General features: G+C 38.6%; 1 protein-coding gene across 4 annotated transcripts in view; it reads right to left on the minus strand.

The window, feature by feature from the left end:
* The window catches only part of ORC5 (origin recognition complex subunit 5), a 73,874-nt gene extending 55,931 nt beyond the window's left edge, over positions 1–17,943 (minus strand). The window contains exons 1-10 of one of the 4 annotated variants that reach the window (XM_082069852.1): positions 17,810–17,846; positions 17,248–17,339; positions 15,811–15,994; positions 14,591–14,683; positions 11,235–11,432; positions 8,816–8,890; positions 6,011–6,122; positions 5,533–5,663; positions 1,419–1,467; positions 772–862 (exon numbers count right to left, since the gene is read on the minus strand). In XM_082069852.1, coding sequence (XP_081925978.1) covers positions 772–862; positions 1,419–1,467; positions 5,533–5,663; positions 6,011–6,122; positions 8,816–8,890; positions 11,235–11,432; positions 14,591–14,683; positions 15,811–15,921 — 860 coding nt within the window. In that variant the 5' untranslated portion in view covers positions 15,922–15,994; positions 17,248–17,339; positions 17,810–17,846. Of the gene's footprint in view, positions 1–771; positions 863–1,418; positions 1,468–5,532; positions 5,664–6,010; positions 6,123–8,815; positions 8,891–11,234; positions 11,433–14,590; positions 14,684–15,810; positions 15,995–17,247; positions 17,340–17,723; positions 17,746–17,809 lie in introns of those variants that run through there. The other 3 variants (XM_082069855.1, XM_082069853.1, XM_082069854.1) reach the window with 3 other exon arrangements.
* Positions 17,944–23,634: the final 5,691 nt, after the last annotated feature.

Genomic DNA, 23,634 nt, shown 5'->3' on the forward strand with positions numbered 1-23,634 from the left:
AAGAAATCAAATGCTACTGAATTGTCTGTCTTTACATGGTGTAACATCAGAATCACCAATATGAGAAGACATTAAATCTGAGCCAATTGCTACCATTAAAAAATGAAGAGCATAATATTTTTTCTGGCAGCCTGACAAATTAAGAAATAAAAAATCTAAAACCATATCAAGAGAAACTCAGTCCATTAGCAGGACACCAGCTTTTAATGCTGTTAAAAATGGTAATTCCATATAAGGCAACTTTAGCCCTTCGACAGGAAAACAAGGCTTCAGAAAGCACAATAAACACACAAACCCAGCTCTAGTAAACAAAGCTAAGGAATACAGATTTTCAAAATCTGTAGCATCTCATAAGAATTTTGAGGCTTGCATGCAACTTTGGTAAAGCGAGGATCTGCAAGTCAACTTCACGAGTGTGTTTTCAACTGTGTATATACTGGTGGTGGATTCCCACGCTTGGCAGTTCCACATTTGACACAAAATGTATCTATCTCCGTGACCATCAGTGAAAAAGAGAACACAACCTGCTGCCACTGCTTTACTTATTAAATATTCTATATGCTACAAAGATTGTTCTGTTTAAAAATTCTTCCTGAGATACCCTATTTCTGACATTATATGGCAAGAAGGAAATGCTCATTGAAGAGAAAAATATATATGTAGCAAAAAAGAAAGACTAGCTGTGAGACATAACAGAGTAAATATTTAGAGAGGAAGCTTGTTAAAAACAGCAACATGAACAAAACAAACAAGCCCTCTTCCTGAAATTACCTGGATATTTCCCGAAGATACACAGTCTGCATTGCCTTCTTCAAATGAGGTTCAATATTTTTCCAGAGTTTGCGGGTGTCACGTTCATTTGCTGAGCCAAACCAGAATCAACTCTGTTAAACATTTAACTCACAGAACACTAAAACTCTGCCTTCGACACCTGAACAGCCACAGGCATGACAGAAGTCAAACACCCTGACTCTGAAACCCTGTGCTAGGATGATGCCCCATCATCATCCATTTGCAAGCACACACACCATGCAAGGCTGTTTTTCTGTGATTTATTCTGAGAGATTTTGGGACAGTTTAGCAGAACCTCTGCTCTAATTTTCTCCTCTTAGCCCTGACAGAGAAATGACTTATCCCATTACTCTGCAGAAGTCCTGGTGGTTGAGTGAGGAGAAAGATTTAGAGGGGAGAAGCAAATTTTCATGGTATTTCCATAAAACACGACCAACAAATGTCATCTACTGCTTGTACTGCAAATGCCGCCTACTGGGTGCAACTGGAAGAAACAATGCTGTCGTGTCCAGGGAAATGGTCACAACACAAAGGGGATCAAAGCCAAGTCTTCCACAAAACCCACAGAGGGGCACCTGCACTCTCACACATCAGCTCAACTTAAAGACAGAAGTTTACCAGCTTACCTTCTCCTCTGACCACTGGTTCACAGTATTTAGAAAAATTGAGCGCTGCCTAAAGAAAGTAAAAAGTACACCATATTAAAAAGGTACTATCTATTTGATCTAGATACAGAATATAATGTGCAGTGCACTTCATTACTTTGCAAAACCAATGAATTATTTTTCAGTCAATAACTATGCCACTTGCTTCGAAACATTATACTGCAAAACAACACAACAGTTCTGTAGATTAAAATACAAACAGAAGTAATCTATCACAGGTTACTCATTTTTGAGGTCAGCAAAATCTTTTTTAAATGCAACACCTGAGTACAGTAAACAAAGACATAGTAATTAAATGTTATAAATGTAATAAAAATGTTTTCATCAACTTCATCATTTTCAGATAAAACTTTCCATTACAGGGACAGTTCAGCATGTTCAAAAGTAGGCCACACATACTTACACACACACAAGCAGAAATTATTAACAAAAAAAAAGCAAAACAAAACAAAAAAGCAAACAAACTAAAATGAAACAAAAAACCCCAAACATAAAACAAACAAACAAACCAAAAAAACAACAACCAATCAACAAAAACCTGATAACACATTTGATATTCAAACTAACTCCTTTTGTCTAAGGTAAGATTGAAAGATTTTTTGATAGAGTTGTAATCTAGATTTTTTTCTAAAATGGTTAAATCAATATCACACAGAAATTTGTAAAATAACAGTACTCACATTTCATTCTCTCTTTGTCCTACTGCAACTTATTAAATCTCTGCACTAGTATACAGAACTCACAGAATCATAGAATGTCCTGAGTTGGAAGGGACCCACAAGGATCATCAAGTCCAACTCCTGTTCCTGCATATGACAACCCCACAGTTCACACCATGTGTCTGAGGGTGTTGTCCAGTCTCTTCTTGAACACTGTCAGGCTTGGGGCTGTGACACCTCCCTGGGGAGCCTGTTCCAGTGCTCCAGCACCCTCTGGGGGAAACAAGAACCTTTTCCTAATGCCCAACCTAAACCTCCCCTGGCACATCTTCCTGCCATTCCCTTGGGTTGTGTAACTGGTCACCAAAGATAAGAGATCAGCGCCTGCTCCTCCTCTTCCCCTTGTGAGGAAGAGTGGAGAGTGTGATAAGGTCTCCTCTCAGTCTGCTCTTCTCCACACTGAACAAACCAAGTGACTTTAGCTGCTCCTCATACAACTTCCTCTCCGAACCCTTCACCAACTTTGTAGCCCTCTTCTGGACACTCTCCAGTGGCTTAATATCTTTTTTATCCTGTGGTGCCCAGAACTGCACCCAGTGCTGCAGGTGAGGCTGCACCAACGCAGAGCAGAGTGGGACAATCCCCTCCCTGCCTGGCTGGCAATGCTGTGCTGGATGCGCCCAGGACACAGTTGGCCTCTTGGCTGCCAGGGCCACTGTTGGGTCATGTTCAATTTGCCATTGACCAGAACCCTCAGATTCCCCTCCACAGAGCTGCTTTCGAGCATCTCATTCTCCTCTCTGCAGAGCTGCTTTCCAGCATCTCATTCCCCAGTCCATATGTACAGCCAGGGTCGCTGTGTCCCAGGTGCAAAATCCGGCACTTACCCTTGTTGAACTTCACACAGTTGGTGATTACCCAGTTGTCCAATTTGTCCAAATCCCTCTGCAAGGGCCTCTCTGCCCCTGAGAGTGTTGACAGCTCCCTCCAGTTTTGTGTCATTGGCAAACTTACTAAGCAATCCCTCAAGTCCTGAGTCTAAGTCATTTATAAGATGGATCCGTGCAGAACCCCACTAGTGACTGGTCACCAGCCCAACGTAACCCCATTTACTAGAACCCTTTGAGCCCAGCCCGTCAGCCAGTTGCTCGCCCACTGCATTGTGTGTTTATCCAGCTGTGTGCTGGACATCTTGTTCAGAATACTGTGAGAGATAGTATCAAAGGCTTTACTGAAATCCAAAAAGATCACGTCAACAGGCTTCCCTTGGTCAGCTAGGTGGATAACCTTGTCGTAGAACGAAATTAAGTTTGTTAAGCAAGATTTTCCCCTCATGAACCCGTGCTGGCTGGGACCAATGACTGTGTTGTCGTTCAGATGGTTTTCAATAACTCCCAGAACAATCTTCTCCATTATTTTGCCAGGAACAGAAATGCAATAATTTCCACATATAAATCTAATATAATTCCAGAATGTATTATTAATAATCATGCATAATAACATACACATTTAGAATCTACACGAGACACTATGGAGTTCTCCATACGCTACAGACTGTTGTATGTGTCTGTCATTACCTTCTACAGAAGAGGCTTGTCAAGCACAAAAAGAATTCAGGGTCCGATTATGTAAATCTTTTCATAATGTTGGTATTTCACACACACACAAACAGTGCATCTAAAGCTAATGAAATTATTCTGATAAGCAAAGCAACTTGGGTATGTGTCTAGAAAAAGTGTCACCCAAGTTTCTATTTGTGTCTCCATCTGATATCAGCAATCTCATTTAAATATAAAACCTGTATAGTTAATAGATAAATTCAGCTGAATTTTAGCTACATTTTCCTGATGGAAATGCAGGCAAGACATTCAGATAATCTCACCAGCACTAATTTGTTCACTGGCCATAACCACTGATAATTTCAAACTTGTAAAATTTCCTTTTACAAAGTATAATTATTTAAATAATAGTCTGATGAGGTAATAATTGTTATCGACATTCACCTTTTCTTATGCAAAGGTCACTGTCAAGTAATTTTTATTTTTCTTTTGTTCATTTTTTTGCTATTACACCTTTGAATTGATACACAGTTAAAACTCCTTTTTCCGAATATCTTCAATGTACTTTTCTTCTCTCAGGCGTGACTATATTACAGGAACTTTGACTTATCTATTTTATTCTCAATTTCAAAGAAAGACAGTGAAAACATTTATGTCAATCCTCACTTCTCTAGGTCTTTAAATCAAATGAATATGTTTCTGTAAAACTGCACAACAGATCTGGCTTCTAGCAGCTTGGTTACCTTAAAATCCTCTGCAGGAGGTAAATCAAGTGAAAATTTTACATTCCTAAATAATATAGTAAAGTGTTTCAAATTTTGAGTTAAATTTCCCATAAAGTTGGGTGGCAAGGTACATTTAATAAACACAGGAAACAACAGAACTTGAGGCTGGACATGCTAAGTCCATGCAATTGAAGTTATTCATTCAAATGCTGAAAGCAACTGTCTGGCATTCCACTGCCTAGCCCAGGAAAAATAAAAACAACAGAAGGCTGGTTGGGGATTACAGAAGCCCACACGAGTAACAAGGTAGCAAGAAGAGCAAGGTTACATAAGCATATTTAAAAAGAACTTGAATGGAAAAGCAGCACAGGGAAGCTTAACATTGCTTGAAAGAGTAAAATCCTAACTATTACTTCCTCTAACTGAATTGCAAACAAAAATATAAAAATCATTAACCAAGTCTGTAACGGAATTGTCCCTCTAAAACTGCTGCAGTTGCAGCAATTGTCTCTACTATACTTGTCAGGAGGCATAAAAGGTTTCGTCATATTTATCTCCTTATCCCAACAGGGGAAAATAGGTAGCCTGGTCTTCTCAGTCACTCAAATATCAAGAAATGGCTTGAGCTCAAAATCCCCTACAGAAGTTCTAGGTCAAGTGAACCACACACAGTCTGGCGTCTCATTAGTGCAGTATTTGTTGCCTCTGACCAGAAGAAATGGAAATCCTTTACATCCACCTAAACAATTGCAACCTTTGTTACAGAATTTTAGGCAAACTGAATTTTGAGCTAACACATTCTTATGATGGTAAATTCAGACTAGAGATGAGGAAGAAATTTTTCATGATGAAGGTGGTGAAACATTGGCCCAGGTTGCCCAGAGAGGTGGTAGATGCCTCATCCCTGGAGACATTCAAGGCCATCCTGGACGAGGCTCTGAGCAACCTGATCTGGTTGAAGATGTCCTTGTTCATTGCAGGGAGGCTGGACTAGATCACTTTTGAAGGTCCCTTCCAATCCAAACTATTTTATGATTTTGTCTTCGTCCATATTCAATGACAAATCCAGACTTTCAAAACTCATTTGACAAAAAGCACCTCAAAACAACAATGATAAAGGAGTTCATCTCACCAGATGCTGTAGTTCTTTCAGGTCCCTGCAGACCATGTAAAAGACACCAAGCAAAATATTGATATATGCAGCATAGAAATCCGCAGAATATTCTGGGGGATGATTCTGAGACAAGATCTTCTGCAAGTGTCCTGCTTAAACAAAAATAAGTTTTACTTATTTAAAGCTAACTTAATAAACTGACCACATTTTACAAGTTTAGTGCAAAAACAATCTATAGTTATAACTAAAAAAAAACCCAAATCCACCAAAAACTACACTGATTAAAAGAATCAAAATGTTACTTTGAGATGTTTTGGAAAGTAGAAAAAGACAAGACTTTTAGAGGTTGTCTGAATATAGACTTTTACATTCCAGTAGCTATTACATATTCCAGATTCTTTAAAAGGCATACTGATAAACATGGGAAAAAATATTAAGTTGGTTTTTAACAAAGTATTATTCGGTCCCTGAAAAGCAGATTAAAGAATTGGTTTACCTATGCTGTAATCAGGAAAATACAAGGTCAGTGGCTCAAAACATCCTGTGTTTGGTCGGAACAGTTCCCACACTATTTCACTGAGCAGGACAACTGTCACATTTCTGTCTGTCTACACAGGAAAGGGAAAGAAAAAAAAAAAGAGAAGAGACAGATAGGCAGACAAAAAGAAAGAAACTACATGTTACAATATCGGCGACAGAAATTATGATTGTGGCTTTTCTGTTCCACAAAAATTATCAAATTTAGAGTTTAATATGAATTGCTAGCATAGTTATAAACCTTCAGCTGCCCTAACCAAGAAGTTCATACATTTGCAGATTTCCATAATTAAATGAGATTTCTCTGTATCCCTTGCCATCTCACTGACATGCTTTGTGGGGTGACAGAGCTCTGGTACTAGGCAATACTAAGTAGATTACACACCTTACTCCCAAAATTAAGACAGCATTTTACCTTGGTAATCAAACTCAGGCAAACTCAGAACATAGCAAGAGCTAAAAAGCAAAAGAAAGCTCTGTGCTTTCTGAAACCAAGCTATCTAGTACTTCATTTTAAAAGTAAGCTGGTCTCTAAAAACCAAAACCCCACCCCAAAAAAACCCACAGTATTAACTGAGTACTCTGCCAACTGTTTTACTAGTTACCAACAACAACTGTGTGTAGTAACATACTTTTTTAAACTAAGTTTTTACAGATAATATATTTGCCTTGAGTGTGATGTTTGGTCAATAACAAAACACTTCATATTAAAAAACCTATTCCTGATTTTGATCACACTTCAATGTATCAGCTTTTTAATAAGAAGTTAACTATCCATGAAGATAACGTGTCATTTTTCCTTTTTGCAATGTTTTTGCAACCATACTAAAAATTCTGTATAACAAAAGATGCTGTCAAATATGGTTCTTCAAGAAAGACATTTCAAAACTATCAAGGCACCTCAAGAAAATAAAAGGAAGTAACCTTACTGAATTGACAATTTTTAATATGAGCTACGGATGACCTGACAGAATAGTTTAAATGTTATTCCCCTTCCCTGAAAGTCAGGGAGAATCTTCCTTTATTTACTCTTCCCATTTCTTGCCAAAGTGGCACTCACCTATATTCTTTACTGTTTATTCTTTCTCTATTTTTATGGAACCTTTTTTTTTTTCTTTTAATGAGAGGGAATCTTCCTGTACATTTCTTTCAATTGTGTTCCCCTCACAGATTTCCTAGTATTTTAGCCAAGAAAAGTACTAAGGTATTTTCATTTCAGTTCCTGAGAGACCTTCCTATATGAAAAAATTAAGTACTTCCCACCATAGTTCTCACAGAAATCAAGAATCCTATCACCAGTGATCACCCAGTCCCACAAAACTTTTCACCACTAATGAAGTTTCTCATCTCCTTTCCCTCCAGGAAAGCAAGTGATTCAGTAGATTTGTGCCTACAACATTACATTCCTGTGCAACAGCAGCTGCACAACGGTTTTACAAAGTCTCAGTCCAGAATCCAGAATTGAAATGACCAGAAACCAGATTCAAGAAAGCCGACAAACTTACTTGGAGGTTACTTTTGAATTTGAAGGTGTTTCTCTAGCATATTTAAGTCTTAGCCTATGTTTTTTTGGTCTCTGAAGAGCAATTACAGACCTATGCTTTTCTCCTTTCTCCCTATCAGGTTGTTTCTGCTTCGGGGCAGCAAAATTCAGAACATGGGCAGAACAGACAAAAAGAGCCGGAAAATGCACCAGCTGCCAGGATTAAGAAGACAGCTGTGAATCAGTCTTCACCCAGTAAACAGAGAAATCAGCATCATCAGAAGATTAAGAGTACCACACAAAAGTCTTGAGATGACAAGTATAATTTCAGCTATTTAGATGTTCAGACATTTCAAAGTACCACAATCTAGTTTTGTCTTCAGTTTCTTTCCAGAGAATGCACCATTTTTCCTTCTTCCAAGGCATAGGCTTTGATAATTTAGAAGTGAGTGAGGGAAAGATACAGTGGTTTACCCAATCAGAAAAGAACTGTGGCACAATTCCAGTAGAAGTGTAAAAACTCTCTGCCATCATAAAGCACCTTCGCAGCTGCTGAGCTGTGCAGCTCCAGCCACAGTTAAATAGTTGGTGATCTACTGACCATCCTCAAACTGGCCACCACGCAAGGGTGTGAAATTTCACATAGATGAAACCTGAGGAAGAGAAACATTTCCCAAGTTGCACATTCACGCTTCCGATGCTGAATTCACTTCATGTGGTTGAGCTCTCTCAATCAGCAGCTGACGCAGAAGCAGAGTCTGGATCCCCACACAAACATCTGACAAACTCCAAAAGGGGTTTTATTTACTTATCTGTAGCAAGGCAATAGGAATTGTGTTGAAGCTTCTCCTTATAAATTGTAGTCTGCCTGATATTTTTTGTCTGATTATTACAAAACTTTAAATGAAGAGCAGAAAAATTTAACATTCTTCTTAAAACCAAAAATATTCTAGAAAAGACAGCTACGTATCTGACACCAGCCTCAAAAGAATCTATGACAGACCAGATATCGTAAAACTATTAAACAGAATTAAACAGAATTTTAAAATAACAGTGTAAGAAAAACCTGCCAATGTTTAAATTCTGGTTTGGTTTCTAGTTTTGGCCACTGCCAGTTAATTATATGGGGGAGGGGAAAGGGAGGAAGGGGAGATCAATTCTGCAACTTTTCTCACCTAAAGAATCACTCATCTTGATCTGTGAGCTGAGATGTAGAGATACCATTTTCAGTTACTTTCACTATGCAGGAAACATATGTTATTTTTTTTTCCAGACACTTACCAACTCTTGAAGTCTAAGAAACGCTGGCAGGATGTTCGCTTCCATTTCCCTCAGCTGCTCTGCTCTATCCAGTACCTTTTAACAAAACAATGATCTTATCATACCGACAATGTCACCTTCCATTCTAACATGGACTTAAAATTAATTCTTAGCTGCTGGAAACTCATTTAATCAATGGCTCTTAGACAGCAGAAACCACTTAAATATCAAGACCCCTTAAACAAGCAAGATGGGAGAGATTATTGCTTCAGGTGTGCTCCCAGGGAGCTCAAGCAGCTCCATCATCTAAAAACAGATACCATCGCCAGACAAGCAACAATCTCATGCCTTAGGGCAGTAAGAATTAAAACATAAGTATACCAGCCAAGAATATCACTGACAAAGCCATGATATCATTAACAACCACTGAAACCTCAAATTTTGTCCAAAATTCTTATATGAAGAAATCAGGTGTAGTGCTACAGCACTATATCAACACGCTTACTTTAGGAGAGCTAACTTTTCCCACTATTAAATCATTTATCACAAATAAGAGCTGATATTTTCAAAAAGTTAACTATCATCTGGAATTCACACAACTGAATTTTGAGAGAAATTTTTCTTGCCATAGCTTGCAGCCTACAAATTTACAGGATTTATTGTATTGTATGCAAACCTGGCATAGTACTAATACATATTTAGCAAATGTACAGCTTAAACAGGAAACACTTTATCTAAACAACTAACATATTTTGGAGCCTAGAGAAAAAAAAAAAAAAAAGAGCATGAAAACATGCACAGCTATCCATGGGGGAAAAAAAAAATCTGTATTCCCAGTACACTTTAAATATTGATAGGAATGAAAAAAAGAGAAGATAAATACATTTCTTTTTGGTTTATTTACTACCCACAATATAAATCAAAATTCTGAGGTTCATTACTTCTTTTGAATTACTGCTGTAGAAACTATAGTTCCCGAGAAAATGGTATTTTTCTATCCTTTTATGCTTCCTCCCTGCGCCAAAACGTCAAGACATCTATCATTTCTGTTGCCCACAGCAAGAAAAAGAATGTTATGTGGGCAACCAAGAAACATTTTATGAAAATGGTATTTCAAAATCACACCGTACAGGAAAAAAAAAAAAAATGAAAGAGCAGCATCTCTGTGATAATACCTCATGCTTCTTGGGAATTTATTTAAAACTACAATATAACATGATTTTATTTTGACATCTGCATTTGGTTCATATAATAAATGACTTCAGGGATGACAACTGCTTTACATTACTGACCAAACAGAGGCTACATATTTTTACTAATAAAGTACTGCTTGTTGGACCCAGTGATACTCAGCTGCTAAACACAACGCTTTAGGTCTTCACCTAAGTAGATCTTACTTTTAGCTAAGTAAGAAGCAAACCACAGTTTCTACTTATAGCAGAGAAAATATACTTACACCCTGGCTTGTGGAATATGTCCAGTGGTTCAAAGAAACATCCTACCCACAGGCCTATAAATCCACACTTTATTCTAATATAGAATATAGATCTGTCACCATTCCGCTTTTTTTAAAAAAAATATACGTTTTAGAGCTGTCTGCTGACTTCCATTAAAACCAGCAGCTTGTAACTTCTGTGAAAAGCTAAATATTGTAAATGTATAAGCTACTACAAGTTATATCAGTTCCAATTTTTTGGGTACTTAGAATGAATATGTTCATTTTTCACAAGTAATCACAAGCATTCAGCACCCATGCTTGGGTTAAGAGAATCATTCAGAATACTTACTTTGAAAATAAACATTTATCTTAATTTGCTATGAGTTAATTGGGCTGAAATATTACATTATTTACTACTGAAAACAAATTAAATAAATTAGTATTGACATGTCATGCTACAAGCATGCTGGTCTTCCATCAGTCTCAATTTGAACCACTCTACAATAAATCCAGATGACACAGATTAATATGCACAAATTTATTTCCTCCACTCCTGTCTGTTCCCATGCAGAACAGAACTGAAATATTAATTTAATACTTAATTTTTCTGATTCAGTAACTATTTATGTGATACAACTGAACCTTTCTAGGTATTTAAGGGTTTGCTTTCTATTACCATTGCTCAAGAACTTTCTAATTTTCTGAGTGATACTCATTTTCGTATAACACATGAAGCATTCTTTACTGATGTAGAACAGTTTTTTTAATTCAAATATTAATCTGAAAGTACAATTTTCCTATATAAAGTATTTTGTGAAATTCCCCTAAATTTTGTTCTTATGGTATTCTTGAAGGATGCCAATACCAGATTCTGAATTAGGTCCACAGGGAAATTTTGTGAAAACCAATGTATAAGCACACATTTCACATATAAATTATTGATAACAACTACTCACACCTTCTTACCGAACCAAAACTGGAACACTAAATTAGATTACTTACAATGTATAATGTTTGATCTTGAAGCTCTCGACTCACAACAGCTTGTTTAAACAGACGTACAAAGTCATTGAAATTATCACAGGGCACACGAGAAGTCTGTTCTGTCTCAGAGGAACAGCTTTGCAACTGGATGAGAATTTCTTCTAAAAGAAGTCGTGAAGTAAAGTATTCCACGCAGTTCACAAACACATGAGGAAGCTGAAGAGGATAAAAAAAGATACAACTCTATTTGGCCTTTTCAGTGTAAATACTCCAAAACCCTTTTTCTCTTCAGATGAGGCACTGAAAGAAACCACACCCTGCCAACAGAATATAAACTGAAAAAACCTTGCCAAAAAAGAACAATTACTTATGTACCTAGTCAAAATATTACATACCACAAAGTGAAGGGGGATCTGATAAAACCTCATACAAAACATACACTGTATCTTCTAATTATGTTTAAAAAGTGTAAGCAACACACAAAAAGAAAGCTAAATAGCATTTAGATCAAAGAAAAGCCAGACAATTGTAACACATCAGAGTATCATCAAATAGTCCATTACCAATTACAGTGTCTGGATAACATGAACTTCTCAAACTTATATTACAAAGAAAGTAATCTAGGAGCACACTGCCCGAAATTACTCTGAATGCTTTTGGCATTCCCTGCATACAAATGAGAAAGTGTAATCTTCTGTATCAGACACATGTAATCAGCTTGCCTGTGCAGAACATTTTTAGAAAAGCAGATCTTTTCAGAGTAAAGAGAACAGGGAAAAAAAGAGTATAAGATACATTTTACAGCAATCCATAAAATGTACTTTTAAGCACCAATTTAGTAATGTTGAAAAGTTAAGGTCATTTGTCTATAAATAACTGACACTATAAACTACAAAATAGTACCAGTATGCAAAAAATACATATGGCAAAAAAAGTAATTTTCTAGCAACTCTATTTTTAAGAAATAGATTATTTGCATAGCTCCATACATCCTGGTAAGGCATATGCTCTTTTTTACACTGAACATTAAAACCTCTGGAAAACATTAGTCATTGGAATACATATGCATTACTTGCAAAATTAAACTTCTGATATAGAAATGTATGTGTGTATAACAAAAAAGAAAAAAAATCTAAGTACTTCATTCCAGCCTTCCTACTTAAAATACAATACATGGCATATGATTCAGCAGATGTGGGAAAGTGTGGGTATATGCTGGCAATTCACTCAAACAGTGTGTAATAAGAAGTTTTCTTATGATCTGGAACACTGTTAAAAGGAAGGGGCTACATCTCCAGAAGTACCTATTCAAAGTGGTGCACCTCCATAGCAAAGGAAAGCTGGGTGCCTCAGATGTGATTCACAGCACCACATTATGTAGGAAACACCTATACTTGGCAAAAGCAAGTTCTGTAGAAAGAGTTGCTGCTTAGATCCTATTCCTTCCCAGGGTCTGGCCACATCTTTGGATACGTCAAAAGTGGGTAGCACAGTGCTAGGAGCATCGCACAAAAGGCTACTGAGTGAAACAAGATCATGACCACTGTCTTCCATCTTTCTCCCTCTGCAGAATTTTTAATGAAAGGGACAAGATCACTGTGTTTTGCATAAAACCCAGTCCTGCAGATATAGGATAACCACACACTCTGGACATGCCTAAAGTATCAGAGCTATGAGAACAAAGTGGAAATGTATGGTTTAAGTGTGAAGTAGGCACCTGTCATTGGATTTAAATCCCTGAAGTATGTGACTCACAAAAACACAGGCATCAACAGGCTTACATGGAAATTTCTGTGATGACACCCTTCAACTTATGAGGACTTTAAAACCTGCTTTAGGAAAAATTACAAGGAGTAAAACTAGCACGAATATACACATTTGCTAGCAGAAAAAGAAGGGTCACAAAAGTGGCAAAACCCTATTACTTAACAACTCTCTTTGTAAAAAACATACATTCAGCCACAATGACCCCCTACTTCTATGCAGTTCAAATTCTCACATGATGCTTAAAGAGTAGGTTTCTCTGCCTGCAGTCCTTGCAGTTGAAATAGATGCATTCCTGACAAATTCCTGTTCCTACTTCAGGTTAGTAACATATAGCAGCTCCAGTATTAATCATCAAGGATATAACTCATCTCCCAGTGGACAGTACTAAAGAAGGTTTTTTCCATAACAGTTGAGGGGGAGAGAGTTTGCACTTCCAGCTCCCTAGGAATGTAAGGCTCCAAACTCAAAACTGTACAATGAATTCTCAGAAGTTTCCATTTCACATATTCCAACATCCATCTTATCAGTCCTCCTGGACCTACTTGTGTCTTACTTCTACATTATTTTCTAAGAGCAGGAATACACAAGTATGTTAGATGGCAAAGCTGAGAAAGAACATACGGTCCTAGCACCCTGTTTCTTGGGGTTTTTAACTTATGATGCCTATCAAGCTGTTTGGAGGATCTCAAATAAACTGAAGTACACTAAATTTATATTTTCAAACAGGTTCTGAAAACATAATACTAAAAATGGCTATCAATACACTTTTTTCCCATTTAAAGCCGACTCATTAAGCAAAATAATAACTTGTTCAGGGATTGAATGAAAGGCAGATTTTTCTGCTTCTACAAGATGGTTGATTTGAACTAATCAAATATGCAGCAATTAATAAAACTCAAGTCTGCAAAAAAAAATATTGGTTTGAGGACGAATAGCAGTTGCCTGGTATTCAGCTAGTGATTTTCACCATTTCAGACTTTTTTTTTTTTCACCTAACACGTATAGCTTGTATGTTCACTTTAAATGCTTTTAACAACTTTACTAAGTTTAAGCTCTTAGGCTGACATTTAAATAGACCATACACCTCCAACTGAACAGAACTAAAATGAGTTTGTTAACACAAAACAAACAAAACAAAATTCCACTACTGCAAACTCTTCTCACTATTCTTCATATACTCTCTCATTCTTTTCATGCACAAATGAAATTAGTTTAAAGCCGAAGTACAAGAAGACTAAAAAAAGATACCGTATAATTGACTCTCAGATTGAATGGGCATCATCGTAAGAGTACTTCCTTGTCACTGCAGCTATTTCAGGTTAAGTCCCTTTTAGACAGCTGACCAAAATCTGGCTCCTTTTTTCCTTTTTAACATTCTTAGAAAAGTTATTACGATTTATATTATACCTGAGAATGTATGTCTTCATTTTATCCTAAGTGCACTAGTGAGAAGACCAATGTGTTCACCACACAGTAAGTAGAGCAAAAGAATCATGAAGGCAGAAGTGGCTGAGGAAATAAACCATTTTGAGAAAGTAGAAGCTAGTTTCAGGGACTATCTGTTACAAATAAATTCTAAGTTCAATATCCATTGTGAGTATTCTTACCTGTAAGGTGTTTAGAAGAGTCTGCATCACATAGGTCTTTCCACTAGATGTATGTCCATAGATAAAGATGGATGGAAAACTAAACTGCTGACGCTAGGGAAAAAAAAATGTTGCAAGCATCAATTGCAAGCTTTACATTGTCCCAACTCCTACAAACACTACAAACTGCTTTTGTTTCCATTAGCAAACAGAAAATAATTAAATACTCACTCTTCTCTCACAAGGCAATATTTGATATAATACCTCTATTTATTTAATGGTACTGATGCCGTAGATTTCATGATTTTTTTTTAAGATGCAAGGGAAATAATTAACTTACTTTTTTACTTTATTCTAAACAGGTATTTACTTCTCTGTTTTTCTCATTTCTATGAATCTTGTACACTGACTTAAAAAAGGAATACAAAAATAAATTTGACAATCAGTTTTTATGAAAAAAATTATGTTCAATGAATCCAAGATGAAGGCACTCTTGTGCATGATATGCTGATATTCCAACCTGCATATTTAACAATAATTTAAGTATCTATTTTTTTTTAAGAAGACTTGTTGCCACTATGCTTGTAATAAATATACAAAACTTAAATATTCTAATTTGATGTAATTATTATTATTTATAATTAAAGGCAGAACTAGAAACAGACACTAATTTCCATTTTGTTAACTGCATGTAAATGGATGTATGAACTGCTTTTAAGCGTGCTGATAAAAATTTCCATTGCTTTTTATCATAGCTTTGCCAAGTAGTAACAGAATCAACTACCAAGCCAGTGATTTCCAAATGTTATGGGCCGCAACGGAACTATTAAGAATCAGACCAATTCCACATACTTAGAATTCAGGCATGCAGATATTACATTAACAAGTCAAAACATAATTTCTACACTACCACTGACAAAAAAAAATACCCTGGAACTTTAGACCAGGGAAGAAGACAGTCTTACTTCCTGGTACTAACTGGCAAACATGGAAGAGAGTCACAGAGAAATCAGGTTTCAAAGACAGAAAGGCACAAATAGCTGTAAGCTTGATTCGGGTCCATCCAGCTACAAAACAGCTTTCAACTTTCAAACTTATTAGAATCCATCCGCAAAAAGCTAAAGTTAAATACGGGTAACTAAAATAATAACATCATAAAAACACCCTTAAATTCCTATTCTTCCCTCTGAGACAGCAGAATGTCTTCATTCTATTCAAGCATAAAATACAAAAAGCATTACCTCTCCAAATATTGACAGCAACATGGATACTTGGGATTCTCGACAAGGCACCAAACTTTCCAAGTGAAGCAGAGTAGCTGCTGGGTATGCTGGATGTTCAAGATTAGGCATTTTGATGTTCCTGTAGTTAGTTACCTAAACACACATGTCCCATTTGAAGTACAGAGACAGGAAATAAAGTGATCTGGAAAATAAAATGGTTTAATTATAATTTGCTGTCGCATATCTAAAGAAGGAAAATGAATAGGAATTGACATGAAATCTAAACAGATATTCTTTCTCAGGATAATGGTATAACTATAGTAGACTTACGAGACATCACGAAGATCAAAGTTACTATGTAAGACATTATACAGGCAATTTCACAACAGACAGAATCAAAAAATCAAATAAAAAGGGAAAACCATACAGGGTATGAATTAATCAACATAGCAAAGAATTGTAATAGTTTAACTAACTGGAGAAATACATATTTAGTTCTGGTTTTACATACATTTAAAAGGAGCAAGGGAATAAAATGAGGAAAATATATTAGTCATAGACCACCACCTCCCTGGACAACAAATAAACTAAGATTTACAAGCAGCACAGAAAAGGCACAGCATAAGGAAGGATGAGGATGACAAAATTATAGCTCTTCACATGTTAACAGGAATGCTTACCCCAGCTTAAAAGCAGCAGAGGCATATGAAGAAAATCCAGCTGGTGGTAAAGACTGGAAATAACCCATAAAAACAGTAGGAGCCTAAACCAGTTAGATAAATCTGTAATATTAATTACAGTCTGTCTTTTAGACAACAGTTAGTCAAGGAAGACTGAGGGTCTTGATTATGGTTGTTCTCTAAAAATGGGCTAGGAATAAATAACAAGGATGAAAAGAAAAAAAAGTAGACAGTAGCCTCTCTAACAGAGAACAAACAAGGAGGGAAAGAGTTTTAGAAAAGGGTGAAAAGCTTGTGTATTTAATAAAAGGACAGCTCTTTTGCTGTACTGACTACACAAGAACAGGGCTTGACTAAGTGCCCTGAATGTATCTAGAGCCTAAGGTACTTCAGCTTCTCCACCCTTCTGCCCAGCTGCACTCCAGAAAAGCATCAATCACCTGTGGATCACATTGATCCTGCCAGCCCTATTTGCTTCTCAAACACCTTAGCACATGCCAACTTATACTAAACACATCTAAACCACTGGATGAAAACCTACATCTCTACTATGTAGGTGTCTTTAATCTTCAACAGGATCCCATCCTAGAGTTCACACGAGAAAGGCTGTTTAAAGAACAAGTTCATAAGACATTTAATTTAGACTAAAAGGCAATGCTGGCACAAAGACTCGCATCAGCCAGAGCCAGAAGTCAGGATGCTCCTGGCCAGTGAAGCTTGGACAGAGGTTGTACAAGTGACTCCAGCCAGATTAGGAGGGGCAACAAACACTTACTTTCCAGACGAGTCCAGGTAAGGATACCAAAAGCACAAGTTCGATTTCATGGCTGGATTTGATGATTTCGGACTTGTCTCAGTTTACTGGTCCTAAAATACCCGCACTTGGCATGTCTTTCTACACTTTATCAGAAAAGCTGACAGAACTGAAAAGACTCACACCGTTCTGCTTCCCCCCAGGCCGCACGAGCACTCTCCCCCCACACGGACACGGCCGGGCCCCCGCTGTAGGGAACGCCGACCCAGCGGACGGCTCCTTCACCCACTCCGCTGAGGCCCCGGCCCCTCACTCCCGCGCGGCCCCGCACCGACCCGCAACCGGAACGCAGCAGGAGCAGTACTGCCCCTTCACCTCGCTCCCCTCCTGCTCCAAGTGCCGGAAACCGGCCGCCCCATCCCCGGTCGGAGCCGAGCCAGCCCCCTCCACCCGGCTTCGCTTCGCTCCGCTCCGTTCCGCCCGGCCCGGCCGCTCACCAGTGTCCCACGCCCCCTCCGTCCGCCCGGCCCGGCCGCTCACCAGTGTCCCACGCCCCCTCCGTCCGCGCGGCCCGGCCGCCCACCAGTGTCCCACGCCCCCTCCGTCCGCCCGCCGGCTCCCGCCACTGCCTCCCGCGCATGCGCACGCCGTCACCCGGCCCCGCCGGCACCCGCAGTGCGCAGGTGCGGAGCCCGCACGTACGCACGCGCCGTAGCGACGTGAAGCTCGCGGCCCCCGACCCGTGTCCGGCGGGACGGGGCAGGAATCACAGGATCACAGAATGTCAGGGACTGGAAGGGACCTCGAAAGCTCATCCAGTCCAATCCCCCTGCCGGAGCAGGAACACCCAGATGAGGTTACACAGGAATGTGTTCAGGCGGGTTTGAATGTCTGCAGAGAAGAAGACTCCACAACCTCCCTGGGCAGCCTGTTCCAGGTTCTGTCACCCTCACTGAGAAGTTTCTTCTCATATTTAAGTGGAACCTCCTGTGTTCCAGTTGATACCCATTGCCCCTTGTCCTGTCACTGGTTGTCACCGAGAAGAGCCTGGCTCCATCCTTGTGACATTCACCCTTTACATATTTATAAACGTTAATTAGGCCACCCCTCAGTCTCCTCCAAGTTAGAGCCCCAGCTCCCTCAGCCTTTCCTCACACGGGAGATGCTCCACTCCCTTCATCATCTTTGTTGCCCTGCACTGGACTCTCCAACAGTCCCCTGTCCTTCTGGAACTGAGGGCCCAGAACTGGACACAATATTGCAGATGTAAGAGCGGAGCGGCTGTGAGGGGAGGGTGCTGGGCGGTCTGGAGGAATGGCAGTGTCAGTGCGCAGGGAGGGCCTTGGATGGCACATGTCCCTAAACACAAGTGTCTTTGGAGCCCTGTCTTAGAAGCTGCTTGGCAACAGCTCCCCCAGAGCGAGGAGGATGTTACAGAGCAGCCCCGCAGAGAAGGGCTGGGGGGTGCTGGTGGATGGAAGATTGGACATGACCTGGCAATGTGCACTTGCAACCCAAAAGATCAGTCATGTCCTGGGCTGCATCAACAGGAGCGTGGCCATCAGGTCAGGGAGGTGATTCTGCCCCTCTGCTCTGCTCTGGTGAGACCCCACCTGCAGTGCTGAGTCCAGCTCTGGAGCTCTCAGTACAGGACAGACATGGACCTGTTGGAGAGGGGCCAGAGGAGCCACAGAAATGGTCAGGGGGCTAGAACAACCTGTCCTGTGAGGACAGGCTGAGAGAGTTGGGGTTGTTCAGCCTGGAGAAGAGGAGACTCCAGGGAAACCTTATTGCGGCCTTTCAATACTTGAAAGGGGCCTATGAGAAAGATGGGAACAGACTTTTTAGAAGGGCCTGTTATGATAGGACAAGGGGTAATGGTTTTAAACTAAAGGAGGGGAGATTCAGGCTGGACATGAGGAAGAAATTTTTTACAAAAAAAAAAAAAAATTCCAAAGTGGCACCATTATTATCATGAGGTAAATAATGAAAACTTGTATCTGTATAACTTTAATAATTTAAAATTATTTAGAATATCTGTATTAAATGAAATAGTGGGACTATAATGCTACATGTTTGCAGGACTGACCTGAATAAAGTAACACAGAATCCCAGACTCTTGTATGTGCAGATGAAAATCTGTTAGAGAAGACTGTTGAACACTTCTGTCCAGTGTCTCAGGGCTGTCAGTGTCCGTATATTCCTGCAGGAAGTCTCTGCTTCTCAGTAAAACAGCTTAAATTCACTAAGTGCGATTTTTGATTTTCATTCAAGAGGTCAAAACTCTTAAGTAGCAGTTGCTACTTTAGTAGCCTAAGTATCTAATTGTTAATGTGTGGTGTGATACTTTTGTTTTAGTTTGTATCTTTCATCACCCACTCTTTTCATTGATACTGTTACTGAATACGCATTTCTGTACAGCTTTATATTTTTCATTAATTTATACTAAGATTTCCCCCATCTTTTTATCTTTTTTTACTATGATGAGTTGCTTACAATATAAAAAGTATTCAAAATAAGAATGCAAATAATAAACTGAGTTTTGAAACTTGTGTATAACAGCAGGAGAGAATCTTTTCTCATTGCGTTCATGGTCCAATAGTTAGTAGTGTTAATACTTTTTTGTTTGCTGAACTGATTTTCAGTACAAGTAATTTTCACTTCAGTTTTCTTCTCCATAGCTCCATTTCAGCAAAAATTGTTAATTATAAAATATACAATAATTTCATCCACATCACTGGGATTCCTCATTCTGTACATTTACAAACATACTTAAGTAAATTACAAGATTAAGTTATTTAATTTATATAAGTAAAAGTCAATGTATACATAGAAACATAGAACTGTGTATAGAAAATGCACATATTCTATGTAGAACTGGAGAGAGAGAATTATGTATATAGAATATGTGCAGTGTTTCATTTTTTATTTCTCTCAGTCTTTCCAGGATACATTTTGCCAGAGATGCCACTGTGCAGGATGCTGTGCAGAGTGCATCTGGATTATTACTTGGCATTCTCTCTTCCTATTCAAAAATGTCAATTCGAACTGACAAAGGTACAGAAAAGGGCTCTGACAAAGAAGAAGAAGATAAGAAATTCTTGCTCTGGAAAGATGTTCTCTTGAAAGCATCATTGAGGTGGTTTAGGAAATTACTGCAACTGCCTGTTTCTTGCCTTGTTGGATGATACAGCTGTCTTGGCCGAGCCAGTGCAGAGTGTCATCATCTACCTCTACACAAGTCATCCATTTAACTTAAGTTCCCAGGCAGAGATTATTTAAAATTTAAACTAGGTGATTTTTCTTCAAAGTGGATGAAGAGTTTGCAAGTGGTTTATTGTGCACACTGTGGTAGAGGAACTAACCTTAAATAATGAAAAATAAAAGATATCTGCAATAACTTTTGATATGGTTTCAGCTTTATCTATAAATGGCTGACTCATCCTAAATAAGGGTGAGATTTGAGCCTTGTGGCAGAATAGACAACACAGGGTGAAGAGTTGCTTAAATCAAAGGACAATGTTGTAACAGAGCAAATAGATATTTTAAGTACAATTCTGCAAAAAAAAGGGAACTCAAACTTCAGTAAAATACACTAATAAAAACAAACTCCTTAATGCTTATCCAGATGGAAAACTGTCATGCCAATTGGTATCATTTTGTAAGTGTGTTCTTTAAAAAAAAATGCATAATTAAATACACACTAAAAGAACATTTGAAGAGGAAAAGTATATTGGACCAGGTAAGTCTGGGCTGTCTGAACTACTCCTGCTTTGCTGCTGGCCATTCTGGGGAAAGTAACTGTAGGCGCCAGCTGTAGAAAAGTGGTCAAGTGCCCAACAAAGCAGCTGGAACACATTTTAAGTGCTCACCAGAAGCCTAACAGTCATTACTTGATGTCAATTGAAATCACACAGAGGTAGATAAATCTTTGTGCGAGCCCACATTGCACTTGTAACTACAAGAAGTTATTAGGTGCCTTCAGGGTAGCAGCCCCTCATTCTGATGCCAAAACAAGGAAGATCAAAGGTAGTTAGGCTTGGTAATAGATTTGGGCTAAAAGTTTCAGTTACACCAGGATAAACAGTCACTGGAGCTGGTTCTGTGGGCTGTGGATGGCTAGAGCACAATATATTCCCTTCGCATCCTTTGCTGTCTCCCACCTGGCCCGTGTCAGTGCCGGGAGTAACACCAGTGGTGAGCAGAGGTTCTCTGAGGTTCTCTGCCACCAGCACTTAGCAGTAAAATCAGCAACTGAGGATCTGATCCTTAATTTCTCATTAAGTTTGCTAAAGATAGAAAAAGATGAATGTTTAACAATCTGATCGTTAGTGATTATAATCACCGACAGTGGATTTTCAAGCAATTAGTAGTAATTAAGCTCTCATTTATAACTCATTAATATGAAAAGCAGTAATTCTGTGGATTAAATACTCCCATAGTATCTAATGCAGAGGATTTTGCAGACAGAAATATATTATGAACCATCGAGAGTTTCAGATTTCCAAATAAGGTTTGATAAATACATCATCATAGCCAAATACTGCTAAAATTCCAGTTGATTGCTCAAAGCAATCTGTTGCACAGTATCATAACAGTTTGCTTAGAATTTAGGCCCCAAGGGGAGCAATCTGTTAAAGGTAAAGGAGAGAAAATAACTTTCTTTTTCTGAGACTTCCAATAAACAACATCATGCTGTAGATAGCTTAATTTTTAGTTACATTTCCATTGATTCTAGGCACTGTTTATTTTCCAATTTATTTTTCTGAGAAACTGATGTCCTAGCACCAACCTCTTCAATTAAATTAGTGTATTGAGTAGAATGTGTATTTCCTGTATGTAGAAGCTTGCAGTAATATAGGTACTCGGCACAGAGTATGCTTTATCAGAACATATCATTTTTGCATGCGAAATTGCTGAGTTTTTATAGGTTACATCATGCTTTTCATAAACCAAGAGGACCAATCAAGATGGATGTTACTGCAAATATGTAACCAAAACCTTTTATTTATCATTATATACTCAGATTTTAAAAGTCATGCCAAAGTGACACCACTTCTAGCTGAAGTTTGTTCTGCCTGGATATTCTTGTTTTACTTGCCTAAATGTCTGAACACAGACTGAGTTAATTAGGCATCTGAGTTTGGATTTAACGACTTTCCATAACTGGCATTTGTGTGTGCACTTCAGAAAAAATGAACTTTTGTTTGTGAGACTGCATCTGATGTGTTAGTGACTTACCAATCCTCTTTCAGAATTCAGTAAAAAGCATAGATTTATGGCATGCAAAATTTAAGCAAATCATCAGCAAGTATCTAGGTATTTCTCTAGTTATGTTTTAGAAACATCTTATGTTTTTAATATTTATTCTCAGTGAATTAAGCTTTTATTTACATGTTTCAATATGCTAAATTATTTTCTGCTGGAATCAAACTGAAAACTGTTGTTTATCACATAATTATAGAATCATAGAATAGTTTGGGTTGGAAAGGACCTTCAAAGGTAATCTAGTCCAAGCCCCCTGCAAGGAGCAGGGACATCTTCAACTCGATCAGGTTGCTCAGAGCCCCATCAAGCCTGGCCTTGAATGTCCACAGGTATGGGGCATCTACCACCTCTCTGGATGACCTGTGCCCGTGTTTCGCCACCTCCTTCATCAAAATTTCTTCCTCATATCTTCCATCTTTTAGTTTAAAACCATCACCCCTTGTTCTATATCTACAGGTCTTGCTAAAAAGTTTGTCCCTGTCTTTTTCACAGGCCCCTTTTAAGTACTGAAAGGCTGTAATAGGTCTCCCCAGCTCTCCAGGCTAAACAACAAATGATGCTATTTGGTTTTTCACAGGATAGTGACAGACTCAGAGAGAAAACATCAAAAAAAATGCAGTTACTTTTAGGTGAAAAGACCTTTGCTATTCTATGTCTGCCACTAAGCAGCAATTTGGCTGCCTAAATATAGTATCTGTAGTTTTAAAAAGGAAATATTTGTCTCGGCTAATCTGTTGTGGAGGGTTGACCCTGGCCAGACACTCGATGCCCACCAATGCCTCCTCAGATGGACAGGGAGAGAAAAATATAACAAAAGGCTTGTGGGCCAAGATAAAAACAGGGGGAGATCACTCAGCAAATACCATCATGGGCAAAACAAACTTGACTTGGGGGTAATTAAGTTTATTTATCACCAATCAAGTCAGAGTAGGATAATGAGAAATAAAAACTAAATCTTAAAACGCTTTCCCCCACCCCTCCCTTCTTCCCAGGCTCAACTTAATTTCTGATTTTCTCTACTTCCTCTCCCACAGCCACTCAGGGGGACAGGGAATGGGAGTTGTGGTCAGTTCATCGCATGTTGTCTCTGTTGCTCCTTCCTCCTCAGGGACAGGACTCCTCATACTCTTCCTCTGCTCC

Source organism: Streptopelia decaocto (genome assembly GCF_964273445.1).
Source record: "Streptopelia decaocto genome assembly, chromosome: 1".
In the NCBI taxonomy this organism is placed as follows: Eukaryota; Metazoa; Chordata; class Aves; order Columbiformes; family Columbidae; genus Streptopelia; species Streptopelia decaocto.